This window comes from Spodoptera frugiperda, chromosome 6 (genome assembly GCF_023101765.2).
Source record: "Spodoptera frugiperda isolate SF20-4 chromosome 6, AGI-APGP_CSIRO_Sfru_2.0, whole genome shotgun sequence".
In the NCBI taxonomy this organism is placed as follows: domain Eukaryota; kingdom Metazoa; phylum Arthropoda; class Insecta; order Lepidoptera; family Noctuidae; genus Spodoptera; species Spodoptera frugiperda.
The window spans coordinates 6,192,244-6,208,336 of NC_064217.1; the positions used below are offsets into that span (position 1 = coordinate 6,192,244).

General features: G+C 35.6%; 2 protein-coding genes and 1 non-coding gene across 3 annotated transcripts; all 3 read left to right on the forward strand.

Annotated features, from left to right (window-relative positions):
* The first annotated feature begins 5 nt into the window (after nucleotides 1-5).
* On the forward strand, nucleotides 6-8,305 carry LOC118281907 (vam6/Vps39-like protein). The gene is made up of 13 exons (XM_050694397.1): nucleotides 6-315; nucleotides 565-714; nucleotides 1,151-1,278; nucleotides 1,717-1,920; nucleotides 2,669-2,855; nucleotides 3,161-3,278; nucleotides 3,616-3,742; nucleotides 5,290-5,655; nucleotides 5,860-6,082; nucleotides 6,166-6,621; nucleotides 6,710-6,942; nucleotides 7,157-7,291; nucleotides 7,634-8,305. Exons 1-13 carry the CDS (start codon nucleotides 246-248, stop codon nucleotides 7,787-7,789), a joined length of 2,553 nt encoding a protein of 850 aa, XP_050550354.1. The 5' UTR covers nucleotides 6-245; the 3' UTR covers nucleotides 7,790-8,305.
* Nucleotides 8,306-9,827: 1,522 nt separating this feature from the next.
* Nucleotides 9,828-13,626, forward strand: LOC118281906 (vam6/Vps39-like protein). Its single transcript, XM_035602701.2, has 7 exons — nucleotides 9,828-10,120; nucleotides 10,538-10,900; nucleotides 11,320-11,542; nucleotides 11,827-12,282; nucleotides 12,366-12,607; nucleotides 12,716-12,850; nucleotides 13,270-13,626. The coding sequence occupies exons 1-7, from the start codon at nucleotides 10,067-10,069 to the stop codon at nucleotides 13,420-13,422; spliced, it is 1,626 nt and encodes a 541-aa protein (XP_035458594.2). The 5' UTR covers nucleotides 9,828-10,066; the 3' UTR covers nucleotides 13,423-13,626.
* A 1,658-nt stretch (nucleotides 13,627-15,284) lies between these two features.
* Trnar-ccu (transfer RNA arginine (anticodon CCU)) lies at nucleotides 15,285-15,357 on the forward strand. Its single transcript has one exon. It is a non-coding gene; the product is annotated as a tRNA-Arg (tRNA).
* The last annotated feature ends 736 nt before the right edge of the window (nucleotides 15,358-16,093 follow it).

Sequence of the window (16,093 nt, forward strand, 5' to 3'; positions counted from 1 at the left end):
CAGATGTCAAAATCAAAACGTATTGTTGACTTGAGGGTATCAATATCAATTTTATTGCGTTAATAATTAAAAATAAAAGGATGTTCAGAGCTGCAGATTTAAAGTTATTATAATTTTGGTGTTTATTGTGGTTCATCAAAGAAACCTACGTGAACATAGTCACTTTGCAGAATATTAATGTTATGGGTGTAAAGTTCTAACTTGTAATCAAATTTTGGAGTGTGTTATATTATATTTCATCAAAAATGCATGAAGCATACGAGATATCGCACTTGCTCAATGCGACAGTACAAATAGAAGCTATAGCAGCTTATGGTAAGTATATCTACAGTGAGTGTAGATGATATATTATAAAATATACACAAACAGATGAGTCACTTTCAAAATCTAGTTGGATATAAAGCATTATCATTATTTTGTGGACTTTCCGAAGTGCAGTGTTCCAATTTCAATTACTAAATCATTGTAAAAAGAATTCTAGAATTAGCCTTTAAAAATCCTATTTTATATTCAACAGTTTTGTATATAAATCAAACAAACATTAACACCATGTTTCAATTTCAGATAACAACTTGTTATTAGGAACGAGACAAGGGCATCTGTTGATGTATTCATTGTCTCAAACAAACGGGAATCAGAAATATGAGTTGCAGCTACTTAGATACTGTAAGAATTTTAGTAAAAAACCTATTCAACAAATAGAAGTTATACCTGGTAAGAATTGTTATTGTTATTCTGATCATTCAATAACAATGATTTCACACAAACTAATATAAAGTCCCAGCGTCAATTAAAATCATTCTTGAATAATATTATAGTCCATAAGTAAGAGGTCTCAGATACGCAATTAGTTTTTACCAAAGCTACAATCGAATGAGTCAACCACCTGCAGAATATCAAAATTTCGTGTTTATTGTGGTGTGAATTTATTTTGTTTCTAATGGAAGTGAAGAAGAGTACCTATGGGTGTACAATCTTTAAAGTTTTCACTGTGGAAACCGAACCTATTATTTACTTTCTGCTACAGTTAGGGAAATAAAACAGAGTGTCTCAGTAAAAATTTAATAATAATATTTTTTATACATATAAAACAATAACTTTGAAATAAAACTATTTATTTATGATAATGATAATTAATTTACGTTTACAGAAGAAAACTTGTTGCTGTGCTTGACTGACAATGTCCTCTCTACATACAATATAAACGGTGTTAATTTTCCATTGGTCAAGACATTTGAACAAACAAAAGGTGCTTCGCTATTTGCTTTAGATAACACGGTAAGTATCATATTATGCTACAGACTGGGTTACTGGGGTTCCAGCTCGGTTTTTAGTCAGTAAGAGATGATTTTCCCCCTCAAAAAAAGATCATATTATCGAGCTTTAAAATTCTCTATTCTTAAATTGAGATTCATACTTTAAAAAAATATTAAGACGAAAGAAGAATAATTATATTTCGATGCAATAATTAAAACAAGGAAAATATCTTAAATATTGTTTTTTGTGTAATCTTATTAAGCATTTATGATAAACTTATTCCTGTATCCTCTTTGAAGCGATATGTCTGTATACATATGAAATGGACTTAATAAATGGATTTCAGAACAAGGGAAATAATAGTTTAGTTTTTATTATAATAGAGAATGTTTTTCCATGTTGTAGCTAGTTCACCTTGTTTTCATTATATTTTACAATTTTTTCTTTGTTACTTTTCAGCCCACAACATCAATGACAGGAGAATCTAATTCAGTTGTCCGTCTCTGTGTAGCTGTGCGAAGAAAATTACAATTATATTACGGGAAGAATGGAGAATTCAAACAACACTTGTTTGACTTTACCATACCTGATGTGCCGAAAGTCATGTCGTGGGGCCAGCAATACGTTTGCGTGGGATTCAAAGCCGAATATGTACTTTATGATGTAGGTGATACAATTGAATTTTGTTAAGCAAGGTTTTAGTTTTAAGTTTAAACATTAATTAGTCCACTGGTTGAATTGTCAGTACTAGACTGTGGAGAAAGGAGACACAAACTCCTATCTACCCTTTGGGAAATAAAAGGCATGATATTCGCGCTATCAACAAAATGTATACATACTAAATTAATTATTTGACTGCACGGTTGGTGCGGTGGCTGGGCAACTGGCTGCCGCGCAACGGGTAGCGGGTTCGATTCCCGCACGGAGCAACTCTTTGTGTGATCCACAAATTGTTGTTTCGGGTCTGGGTGTTATGTGCATGTGAACTTGTGTGTTTGTAAACGCACCCACGACACAGGAGAAAATCCTAATGTGGGACAACGTTTTTTTTAAAAAAAGAGAAAAGAGAGAAAGAGATTATTATGTTATCGGCTTACTCACGTATTTGTTTGACGAGCGAAACTAGCAGCATTTCGCGACACACGACGCGGCGATTGTTGCGGAATGCTGCTCATGAATATGAGCCTCTAGCATGGCTTGAAACTAGTCGAGTTCCTCGTCAAACAAATACGTGAGTAAGCCGATAACATAATAATTAAAATGTATATAGTTGCGTGCACGGTAACTCACTGCGCAACAAAGCAACTCTAGCTTTTATTCTGGTGATCTTGATATTATAGTCGTACGACTGTATGTATTAAATGGACAATGGAAAAACATTCATCTGGATTAAAATGCATTTTATTTTTAGCTGGCATCAGGAAACCCTCAAGAACTATTTCCAACGAGTAGTTCCAAATCACTTGAGCCAACTATAGCGAAATATTCTGAAACGACATTCCTACTGGGGCGCGATCAAACGTCCGTGTTAGTGGAGGAAGCCAAAAACATAGATATAAAGAAAACTATCAAATGGTCTGAAGCTCCTATTGCTGTTGGTAAGGCGTTTTTTACTCTTAGTGTATATTATTTTAAGAGCTCCTGTATAATTATGAGACACAATAAACAATACATGGTAATGTTTAGATCTAATGTCTTGAAATAAGTGCTTTGAATTTTAAATCACCTTGATCAAACATTATTATTATAATCTATGTTTTATTCTTCTATGCATAGGCCAATGTTACATCATTTTTGTTCTCGCAATATTGCAGTTTAGATGAAATTGGTATCTTTACGTCAAATTCATCTAGACTATATATATCTACCTAAATTTTATTATTAAAATATATTATGTTTTCAGTGTGGGACGAGCCATATGTATTAGGTTTGTTATCAGACCAAGTGATAGTACAGACAGTGGAGCCATCGCTGTTCATACAAACCCTACCTGAACTGAACAAAGCAAGACTGATGTATAGGTTAGTATGGATATACCGTTTTGTTTCCCTTAATGTAAAACTCAGTCCTTTTTGTCCACTCCTGGACATATTATGCCTCTCCAATAGCATACCGCTGAGCTTGATCTTCACCACTATCATTGGCCTTCCCGTGTGTGTCTGCGACTTCACATTGATCTAAGATCAAATCAAATCAAATCACTTTAATGCATCCATAGTGTACAGTGTGACATTCATAATAATAATTAATCATTCATGTATAAGATCGGCCAGCTGCACTCTTTATACATGAATCTTTTCAACTTTCCAACCAGCCTGCTTTGCATAGTATAAAATGTAATAAAGAACGTGTTTCCAGATGTAAGCGAGGATTGATATTCGTGTCTTCAGTGGGGCAGGTATGGTGTCTCAGCTCCGTAGATATCACGAAACAAAGGCAGCAACTACTCAAGGACAAACATTTCCAAATTGCTATAGAATTAACGGTAAGATAATATTTCTATACATAATTATACTGACAGACGAAAGATAGATGACAATGGTAGCTGATAAAGCTGAAATTGGCCATGTAGGGCCGTGTTTACTAATATAAATATAGTTTAATATATACATCCCACTCAAACCTGGAACAGCAGTGGAACGGAGTTATACCAAGGCCTCGCAGAAAGCCGACAGGCTTGCGTTATGTTTCGTTGTGTGAGTGAGGTTACCGGAGGCCCAATTACAAACCCTTCCCAATCTTCCCAATTTGTGGATCACACGGAGTTGGCCGCTTGGCAACTTGCGCCATATTGCCCGGCAATCAGTTGCACAGCTATTGCGCAACCGTCTCTTGCCTGTGACTACTTACAGATAGAAAAGTATTGAAGGTAAGTCCTAACGCGGATCGCTAGTGTCCAGAGCGCCGGTTACCGTGTAATAGGCTTCCTTTTGATAACTGCGATAGTTAAAAAATCGGTGATTGAAACAGGGTATAAATACACACAACGCATTTTTATCCCCGAGCAGGTAGAAGCCCACATTACGGCACGTAATGCCGCTATACAATGTACACACACTTTTCATCATTTGTGTTGTAAGTATGTAATAGGCGGCCTATTGCTATATGCTGGGCACAATTCCAGACTCCGTGCTACTACTGAGAAATTTTCGAAAAACCTAAGCCCAATAACACTTTGCCCGACGCGGGAATCGAACCCGAGACGCTTTGTCTTGCAGTCGCACTTGCGACAACTCGGCAAACGAAGCAGTCAGACCAAAGAAGGTATAATTAGGTATCCTATTATTAAAACAGGATAATATTGAAAAAGCTGGTGGGTGATATAGTAGGCTACTATAAGCCACACGATTTATTGTCATATTCGAGAATAGTATGAGGAATAATCAGTTTTGGTGTGACATTTGTTTATATATATTTCATAATTTTCCTGTACCTAACAATATACCAAGTTTAGTTCGAATTACGGTTCACTATAGAAACTGCCTTAAATGGTTTTGTATCGTGTGGTTTAGTTCATATTTATTATTATACGTTTTGTGAATTTAAATCAAGATATTTAAGTTTTTTTGTTTGTCTCTCTCACGGTATTGTGAACCTAGTAACATGTTGAGTTCGTTATAATATGTAAAACGTTTGATTGTGTAAATAAACTGGATTCTTTGTGTAAATAGAAATGCCTTTTACAATAAAGGACCGTGTGCAAACGATAGGACTTTTGATAGGAGTAAGTATTTTTTTAGTTATGTGATTGAGAAGGAATTATAATAAGATTATCGTGGCGAGTAGTTACAATAATATGTCTTATTGTTTATTTTGATAAGAAATGGTTTTAGCTAAAAGTATCGGTTTAATTACAGACAGACTACAGATTATTTTTTGTATGCCAGGTTAAAGTTTAGTTGTGTCTTTTTCGCTTTTGGAATACTCAAGATATTGTGTTTACTAAATTACCAATTACATGTCCTGTTTAGGGTCAATACACCTTATTTCCTATCGATCCATTAGAAACTTAGTAAAACCTTTATATTACAGAGCCTGTCAGACTGCACACCAGAAGAAAAAGAACAGAAAATACATTCCATACAAGTGCTATACGCGTTAGAACTATTCGATAACAAACAATATTCGCAATCTATGAAAGAGTTCATTAAACTAAAGACAGACCCTGCTGACGTCATCAAACTATTCCCTGAATTAGACGGTAAAACGAATGAAGATAATCCGAAGAAATTGGTTGGGAAAGATCTAGAAAATGCTTTGAATGCGCTCGTGATGTACTTGAAGGAATTGAGAGCGAATTTAGGGTTTAGCACAGGCCAAGACGAGGCGACCAAGCAAAGGAATGTCACGCAGCAATTAGAACTGATTGATACTACGTTGTTGAAATGTTATTTGCAGGTAATTTTTTACTTGAACTGTTTTTTTATTATAGTATAATTAATAATCCTTATGAGTCCAAAACCTTGTACCTTTTTTTGGAAAACCTCGAGGGCGCGTGAATATAAAACATGGCACAGTTTAAAGTTTGTATCAAGTACATAGTGTACTTAAATCATTATTGATTAATATTTCAGTCATTAAAACTTCGTGAATATATTTCAGATAAACGATGCTTTAGTTGCACCTTTATTACGAATCAACAATTGTCGCCTAGAAGAAGCAGAGAGGATGTTACTGCAACATGGAAAATATAGCGAATTAATAATATTGTACCAAACAAAAGGGCAGCATCGGAAAGCGCTAGAGTTGCTAAGAGATCAGGCCAAAGAACCAGACTCTAGCTTAGAAGGTTACCAAGGAACGAAGAATTATTTGCAACAACTTGGTATGTAGAAATTGAATAAGATATCAGAAAGGTAAGTGTGTCACTTGTCTTTGATAAACTAACGCAAATATCTCACGTTTCAGGTGCTGAACACATAAACCTAATATTCAAATTCTCCGACTGGATATTAAAGGAACACCCAGAGAAAGGCTTGAAGATATTTACCGAAGATAAAGTAGAAATAGAGAACTTGCCTCGTCCGAAGATATTAGACTTCCTGCTGAGAGAGCATGAGTCTCTCGTGATTCCTTACCTGGAGCATGTGATCCACACGTGGAACGATACGAACTCGCTGTTCCACGACGCACTCATCAACATGTACCGAGACAAGATCACAGACAAGAAGGCGAACCTGACCGACGCAGAGGTGCAGCATATCAAGTCCAAACTTATTGCGTTTCTGGAGAAATCCGCGCATTACACGCCCGAGAGAGTTCTGGTGCACTTCCCTGTTGATAGCCTGTTCGAGGAAAGAGCCATCATTTATGGAAAATTAGGACGCCATGAGCAGGCACTCGCTATTTACGTACTAATATTAGGTAAGCATATACTTTGGAGGTAAATCTGGTTCATTATGAGTCACAAAATAATTTAATAATAATACTTTTGAACTGATTTTACTTATAGGGGATGTAGATAGAGCAATAAGATACTGTGAAAATGTTAGCGCGACACCGAACGATAAGAATCAAGATGTTTACGTCATTCTAATGCGTATACTCATGAATCCTCAACAAGACAGTGCGCTTAAAGAGAATCCTTTGGCCAAAGTACCAAGACACCCGAAGACCTCCGTGCCTGATTTGGAGACAGCTCTTGATATACTGGAGAAGCATGCTGACAAAATTTCGCCCCTAAAAGTAAGTGTTGTAGAGTACATTATTGTGAATGTTGAATAAAATGGTGCTTGATCAGAGTGGGAAGTGATGTATGACTGTGATAAACATCGGAGTACAAATCGTCAATTGAGTGGTCACAAGCGCAGCTATTGACCAAGGTTTTGATTAAAATTTCTGCTATATACTTACACATACACAGAGACATTTAAATATAATTTAATTTTTCAACTTCCAGGCCTTATCAGTGTTACCAGACTCGGTGCCACTAAGTCGTTTGAAGCACTTCCTAGAGAGCGCTCTAGATGGACAGCTTACGTTAAAGCGGCGCATGCAAGTTCTCAAAGGTTTACTGTATGCTGAACATATGCAGGTAAGTTTAACAATATTGTTCTACTAGTAGGGGAAATGAGAATTGTAGTAGATGGCAGCACTATTCAGGTTATCAATAAGCATAAAGAATAAGAAATCTTTGAATATTTGTGGTCTTTGTGGTTGAAAATGGCACGAAAGGCTTATCAAAAATTATCGAAAGGTTTTCCTGTGTTATGTCTCAAAAATAGATTTTTGTTCTTTACTTTTCTCAAGATCATTTATCACACGATGAAATTTTATCGTTGATGTTTAAAACAACCTGTATATCTTGAGAAATAAGAAAAAAACATTAATTCAACACAAATAAATAGTTGTTTAATTGGACTACTATTTCTTACAGGTACAAGAAGTGAAACAGTTCCACGAATCTAAGAGCGTTGTTATAAACGACTACAACGTGTGTCCGGTGTGTAAGAAACGCTTCGGAAACCAGAGCGCCTTCGTCAGGTACCCCAACGGTGACATAGTCCATTTCAATTGTAGACTTGATAAGTAGTACTAGTCCTATATCGTATATAGAATATTCTACTATTCAACTCTGGCGTATTTGTCAAATGAAGCTGTAGCGTATTTCGAACAACAGGAGGTCTACTCTAATTCAACGAAAAACGAAGTTTCGTCTGAAACAGCAGATTTCGTACTACAATTCCATTTATTGCAACCTTTTGTGAACAAAAATGAACGAATGAAATGAAGATAAATAAATAGATTTTGATTTGAAATTAAAAATAAAACGTTTTTTCGATTAATTATATTAGTAAATCAATAAAACCTTTGGCCCAAGAATAAACGAAACTTCGCATTCGAGAACCGGAGTAGACCTACAGGTCTATGTCTCGAAGCAGATACTCTTTGACTGATGTGCTTATATGACCAGATGCATAAATGTGATCTCTTATAATTATGCCTCATATGCAAACCAGGGGCCTTAGTCTGCTATTACAATTGTGTCAGAATGGTCGATCACTGATCAGTGCAAGAGGGACGGAGCTATTTAGGTTGTATAGCTCCATCCCTCTTATCTGCTCATAATCAATTGTAATAGCAGACTAAGGCCCCAGTATCTTAAAACAAATATGTGATCGTCATGCTATTGTACTACACACTTATTACAATTACACGCGACGTCGTGTAAATGGAATGTCTTTGTTAATATAAAATACACTCTATTATATGCTGTTAAAATATGTTTTAAATTGTGTCTGCGAATGTTTGCACAAATACGCCAAGTTGATTGTATGCTTAAGGTATATCATGCAAGGTATATCAATGTAGAAGAACCAATATAATGCTGGTGAGCTTTGTTTCTTAGGAATACAGAAACAATCGTGTTTGTGATGGTTATTTTAAAATTACATCTTGCGTTTACTTTTCCCGGCTGCCGGCCGGCCCGCTATTACATGCGACCCGGTGTCGCTCGGAACTAGTTGAGCATCCTCGTGAAACATACTGTACACTTAGTACGAGTTTGCTTAACGAACGATCTCATTAAACGTAAAGAAAACTCGGACTAAGCCCTTTGAATGAAATGAATATTATAATTTAGTATATCTCGCAATATCTTTAACAAAAGTTATGATTTCAGAAACAGTTTCTTGCATTATTAACAAAAGTCATTGCTAATAGTTCCTATTATTCTCAATGATATACGATTATCGACATTTACACATGTTTTAAATTTTAACTAAACAATTTTAAAGGAACAAGGAAATTTTATACTTAGTCATTTACTCAAAATGGGAAATACATAACCAAATATGTAGTTGTCAATAGCTGAAACATTAATCATGATGTGATAATGACACTGATATAATAAAAAACCCAAGATATACAACATCCGTGAAACGTACAATGCTAGTCTGTTTCCCAAGATTTAAAGTGTATTGTAAATGAAACTTTAGGTGCATGTCATAAATTCCATTTTCCATCTGTTGATTTTTCGGTTAATGATGAATGATCATATTTATGTCAACCTAAACCATTCATTACTGGATAAATGCCTCAATTTTAAACTTAAAAATGAGTAGGATTTGTATGTAATAAGATTTTAATATATTTATGCGCCTTAAATGAAATGTTTAGCTAAATGTGTGTATACAGCTATTTCGAAAGTAATATTAAGAATCAATGTACAGAGTCTAATATAAATGTAACCAATACTGTATGTATATTTTATCATTGTATTAAATAGTAACTACGCGAAAATATAATGTAAAATATTTAAATAAAAGATATATAATATAGAACATTGGTTGTCTCATTTATACGAATTTACAATATAATTGCCATAAGATTATCTAATTATAAATTTATTTTACAATAAGATCTTAAAGTCTACAGTAACTGCCACACTCAGAGACATTTAATGATAACTTAAACTATTCTTTAGTAAAGATTTTGTATTGAAAACAATTGCTAAGGACTGGGTTAAGTAACCATTAAATGACTCTGAGTGTGGCAGTAAATCTGTAATATAATAGTTGACTATGTATGGCTATATTAACTAAACACCGCGATTGCAACTACGCAACGTGGTAAACGAGTCAGTACCTACTTATTTAACGTAAGTACATAATATACGTACGTTCGTCTATGTATGTATGGCATTAATCATAACATGTACTAATTAAGTCCAGAAACAAAATGAATTAATTAAATGGGTAAAGAGGAAAATTTATGTTAAAAACATGTATTAGTCAGTAAATAATGCAATCGAACAGACGAGTGTTATAGGAAGTATGATTTTTATTGAAAATAAAAAAAATATTGCAAAATGTTTCGAACTGCAATTAAAAAAAGGGAGGCAGAAATGATCAAACTGCTTAATGTAAGTACTTGTATTGATTTTATTAGTAGGACAAATACCCATTAAAAGTAAGTTATATACCTAGGTACCGTACTGTAAAAGGTCTAGGCCTCCGTAGTTATGACTTTACAAAGTGTAGCAATTATTTATTAATGCTAAGTATTAATTTTCTATTAATAGGAACTGTAATTACTGTCTAAACTAAATATTCTAAATAACTTCAACACACAGTTCGCTGTACTACTTTAACTGTTTTTCTTGCTTCAAATATCAAACTGCATTTATTATAGGAGTTTATTATTATAACCATCTGGACACTTATATCCAAACTACTATCAATTCTAAACTACCTATAGCAATGGATATGACGGACCAAGCCATAAAAATATAAATTACACATTTTCTAAACTCTTGGCATTGCCAATCTTTTCTCAACAGAGCCTTTCAAATTGCACGCGTGAAGAAAAAGACCAGAGGATTAATTCCATTCAACGGTTGTATGCATTAGAACTGTTCGACATCAAACAATATACCTTAGCTATGAAAGAATTCATTAAACTCAAGACAGACCCTGCTGACGTCATCAAATTAATTCCTGAATTGGAATGTAAAATAGGTGATGATAAAGAAAAAGTGAAGAAAGTGTCTGGTAAGGACCTTGAAAGCGCCTTAAAGGCCATGATAGTATACTTGAAGGCGGTACAAAGTAATTTAGGAAAAGACACCGGTCAAAATGAAGCGACCAACGAAAGTCGGCATCGAGAGCTGATTGAAACTACACTGTTGAAGTGCTTCTTACAGGTAAACCTAATTCCTAGCATCTAATCATAGCATATCTAATTAAATATGATAGGATTTTTTTAGAAGGGATATCATTCAGTTACTTTCCCGCTTTGGGAGAGGCGAGACTCATACTGACTAAAAACCACCCTGTTTCTACTTACACTACGAGCCGGAGCCCCGGTAATCCGATTAGTTTTTTGCGGCTCCCAATCGGGCATTACCCTAGGCCTCCATCTGTGGTGGCTCATAGAGGCGCGCGCGGAACGCCGTACGCACGAGTCTCATCCTAGTCTTGCGGCGAGCTACCCTTGCTTACCGTCTGCAGACCTGCAAAATATTAAAGGGTTGAATTTAAACACAATATAACAAAAAGAGTTTATTAATTATCTTCCTATAGTAAAATTACATTTGTGTAACCAACCTATTTCCTTTTACAGGTGAATTTTGATGTTACAAATCTAATACAAACGAGTAACCACATTTGTGTGGATGAAGTAGACAAGAAACTGTTACAATATAAGAAATACAGCGAATTGGTCATGTTGTATCAAAAGTACGAACAGCACATGAAAGCGCTTCAGCTGCTGAAAGATCACGCGAAACAAACAGATTCCAGCATAGCTGGCTATCAAAGAACGGTGAATTATTTGCAGCAACTTGGTTAGTTCTGATGATGGTGGTGTTTCGGTTGGAACAGATCTTTTGGGGTGATCCATTGATGATCCATATTCCAGTTGATTAAACTTAAGATGGACAGTGGTCAGCGACAAAGCGAACAAATCTACTAAGTCATTCTCCCTTTTGAGTTAATCGGAACTCCGAAATGTCGAGATTGTGACTTGCATTTTTGCTTTCTTTAATAACTCATAATGTCTATTATTTTCGTTCAAGTATTGAATTAAAGTACAACCGCAATAAAATCGAAAAATCATGTCGTGTTTCAGGTGCTGAACACATAAACTTAATATTCCAATTCTCTGACTGGGTATTGAAAGATCATCCCGAAGAAGGTTTGAAGATATTTACTGAAGATAAAGTAGAAATTGAGAATTTGCCTCGTCCGAAGATTTTCGACTTCCTGCAGGAAAAGCACGAGTCCCTTGTGATCCCGTACCTGGAGCATGTGATCCACACGTGGAACGATACGAACTCGTTGTTCCACGACGCACTCATCAACATGTACCGAGACAAGATCACAGACAAGAAGGGGAACCTAACCGACACAGAGCTGCAGCACATCAAGTCCAAACTTATTGCGTTTCTGGAGAAATCCGCGCATTACACGCCCAAGGCAGTTCTTGCGCACTTTCCTGTTGATAGCCTTTTCGAGGAAAGAGCCATCATTTATGGAAAATTAGGACGCCATGAGCAGGCACTCGCTATTTACGTACTTATATTAGGTAAGTACCTATAGAGAACACATTGATGTATCTGTCGGTAATTTGAATAGGTAATAATAAGGATTTTGTATGTCTGTCTTTAGGGGATGTAGATAAAGCAGTGCGCTACTGTGAAAATTATAGTACAAATCTAAGAAACAAAGGCCAAGACGTTTATGTCATACTGATGCGTTTCCTCATTAACCCTGAAGAAGAGAGTGCGCGCGAAAGGGTCAGTAACCTCTTAGCCAATGCGACGAGACACCCGAAGACCGCTGTTCCCAACATAGAGAGGGCACTCGATATATTGGAGGATCATGTTGATGAAATATCATCACCCTTGGGTGTAAGTTTAAGTAATTTTTAAACGTTTACATTCCAGTAATTAAAGTCTTTTGAAAAAATTTATGACAGTGACTGAAGAATGCGAGTTAAATTCAATATTGGTTTCCAGGTCCTATCTGTGTTGCCTGACTCGGTACCTCTGTGTCGTTTGAAGAAAATATTAGAGAATATTCTGGAGAGTCAGTTCGCTTTGGCCCGTCGGGTGCAGATTGTTCAAGGGTTGTCACAGGCTGAACATGAACAGGTGATCATATTTATTTTAAATACGTATTTCGAAGGGCCCTTTGGTGTTTTGAATTTAATCACATTCAGTACAAGCTTCCATATGAGAGACATTACTTTGATTGACCTGGCCGGGGACTGCGGACGACCAAAAGGGTTACCGGGGCCCAGATTCGAATCTGGAAGGTAGAACGGGGTGGTTTTTAAGTCAATAAAATTCTGGCATTGCCTTTCCTTCTCATGACTTAAAAATCACTTAAAACTCGAAAACAAGATTTTTTCAAAATAGGGTAGACAAATCCATTTAGTAAAAGTAAATGGATTTGATTTGATTGCAAGGGCTATGGAGCAAGGGGTTCTATTCCCATGTCATGCAAAATATTATTTACCTTTTTGTATTCTCAATATTTTTTTAAGTATTTTTTTTCTTGTATATTACAGATAGAAGATATGAAGCAGTACTGCGTGTCACAGGGCTCGCTGGTCACAGACGGCGACGCATGTCCTGTGTGTAAGAAGCACTTTGCTAACCAAACCGCCCTAGTCAGATACCCTAACGGGGTTATAACCCATTTTCATTGTAAACTTAGATAAGTCACCTAGTTTATAGAAAAGTATGTAGTTACGAGTATTGTCATGTAACAATGGTGTCGTAAATTAATTGTCTTGTACAAATTGTTCACGTAACTGTTGGTTGAGGTAACTCGACTAATTTCAAGCCACGCTTGGGGCCCATAGCCATATATATCATAAATTTAATGTCTCCCGATAGTTTTAATACGATAGTGTAGTGTTATGTAATATCAATGATAATGATATACCAAAAGAAGTTTAAAATCTTGTTAAACACAAGATTTTAAACCTCTAATTTTGGTGGCAAAGTAACGAATGGAACATATCTGTATTGATGTATTGATTTAAGAGTAATTTTATAAAATATAGTGTAAGTGCTTATTTGTAAACAATAGCTTTTATAAAACATTGTAGTATAATAAATTATTTACAAAAGCACATTTCATTTTTTAACTCCTTTATAAAATAAATCAATGGAAATGACCCCATAGTTCAGCAAATGTCTGTCACGAGCTCCTCTGCTTACAGCATTTGTGTTATAAATCCCATATAATAGGGGGTGAGCATATTGCCATATACTGGGCACAATTCTAGACTCCGTGCTACTACTGAGAAATTTACGAAAACCGAAAAAAAAAGTCCAGTAATACTTTGCCCGACCCGGGAATCGAACCCGAGACCCCTTGTCCGGTAGTCGCATTTGCGACCACTCGATCAACGAGGCAGTCCTTTTGAATTTAAATCCCATTTATATTATTCCAGGCATAATCCCAGTTTTCGTGCTACTACTGAGATTGAATAGAAAACGTCTTAAAAAACTTATTTCATTACAAATTACAATTCGCATTTAGAACGAAACCTTGAACTACTTTTACCGAGCTAGACAACAATTTACTAAAGTCTAGTAAACTTATGATTAGTAAGAAGAAACTGGACTCTGTGTCTATGCCTCGTTTATTGAACTAGCATACTCGCTGTTGATAGACGTGTCGCTAAATTTAGATACACAAGGGTACCAACTCGTTAGAAAACGTGAAACGTTGACAAACTATGTGACGAAATCGAGCAAAATCTCTCTAACAGATTATCAACTTTAACTATTTGTCCCAAAGTTCATAATCGTATGGATAAATTCGCAAAATCGGGTACTTTGATATTCTGCGTGTCGTACTATTTCTGATAAAGTTCACAATAATTGGTATTGTACAATCAATCGTTAAGCCAATTTGATATTAAAACAAAAATAAAGGCTTGACTGATTAATTTTATCTTTAAAAAACGTAAACACATATTAAACACTAGGTACGTATATGTGGGTAGGTACGTCACAAATTATACGTTTTAAAGATAAGAGTGTAATTGAGAGCAGATTACTGATTACATTTTAAATTAATTTTGTTTATTAATTCAACGATTTCTATTAAATATTTTGGTTCTAAACATCTCATGTGACAGGTATTAGTATTGCTTGTACATAAATATATAGAAGGTTGATACGTGTCGACGGGTATAGCAGCAATCAAGCCGTAAAAAATGGAATTCCGCCGTGACGTCACCTAAAATTAATCGTAACGCCACAGCGTAAGATACCTACTAATGATAAAAATAGATTGGTACCTACCTCGCACGTTCAATCCGGAACTATCGACTATGGATCTAATATTTACGAGGAGCAAACCCGTTCTGCTTTAGATCAAATGACATTGAACTTATTGTTTGAATTGACATTAATTATAATGTATGTATGTATGAGTAATGTATTAAATAATCACGGTGTAGGTATATCTGTGTGTGATCGCACGCGCCCGCTATGACGCGCGGTGACGCAACGACGTCGTCGGCGCCGTAGAACGGGTGCGGCTACTCGCGTCGGTCTGCCGGTCGCCTCTGTGGCCCAATGGATAAGGCATCGGCCTCCTAAGCCGAGGATTGTGGGTTCGAGTCCCACCAGAGGTACACAACCACCTTTTTGTTACATTGTTAATTTGGACAATGTTTACGCAGATTATCGTAGCAATTGTACTTTCGTAGCTTTTGTAACCATTTTAACCTTTACTAAAGCATGTTTGATGACTTTTTGTTTTTATTTTATCAATTTTTCGCATAAATATTGAACTTTCAAGCAAATATTAATGCTTTTTTGTTAATTTTCTTCAAATTTACATTTTCTGTAGCAATTTATTTAGGTAAAGGTCACGGGTAATGTTTAAGAATACTTAGGTACTTACTGTTCTACGGAAATACATCGTGTTTATATAATTAACATACACACATTGTTTCGTACATGGGCTGTCTACCTTACTTTGGTTTTGCTCTGATTATTTAATTAGGTACATAGGTAGTAGGTAGGTGTATAGTAGAACGTTAACGGGATACAAATGATTGCGCTGACGTATTTATTTACAGGAAATGTTCAATGCGAACATTTTCAATACCGATCAGTGTTTTTTTGTAGTTATTTTGTACAAATATCAGCAAATAGTAATAGACAGCTATATCTATTCCATAAATAAAATGTATGTACTAGTATGTAAGTACGGGCGCCATAGTACAAGGTAAGATAAGCCATCATTTCGTGGCTATTTATCAAGACTTAGTTCGTCACCTGTCATTCCAGGATTTCATAACACCACCGGTGACAGTGGCACGTTTTGCTCGCACATTACATCTGACACAGATAATATAATATCTT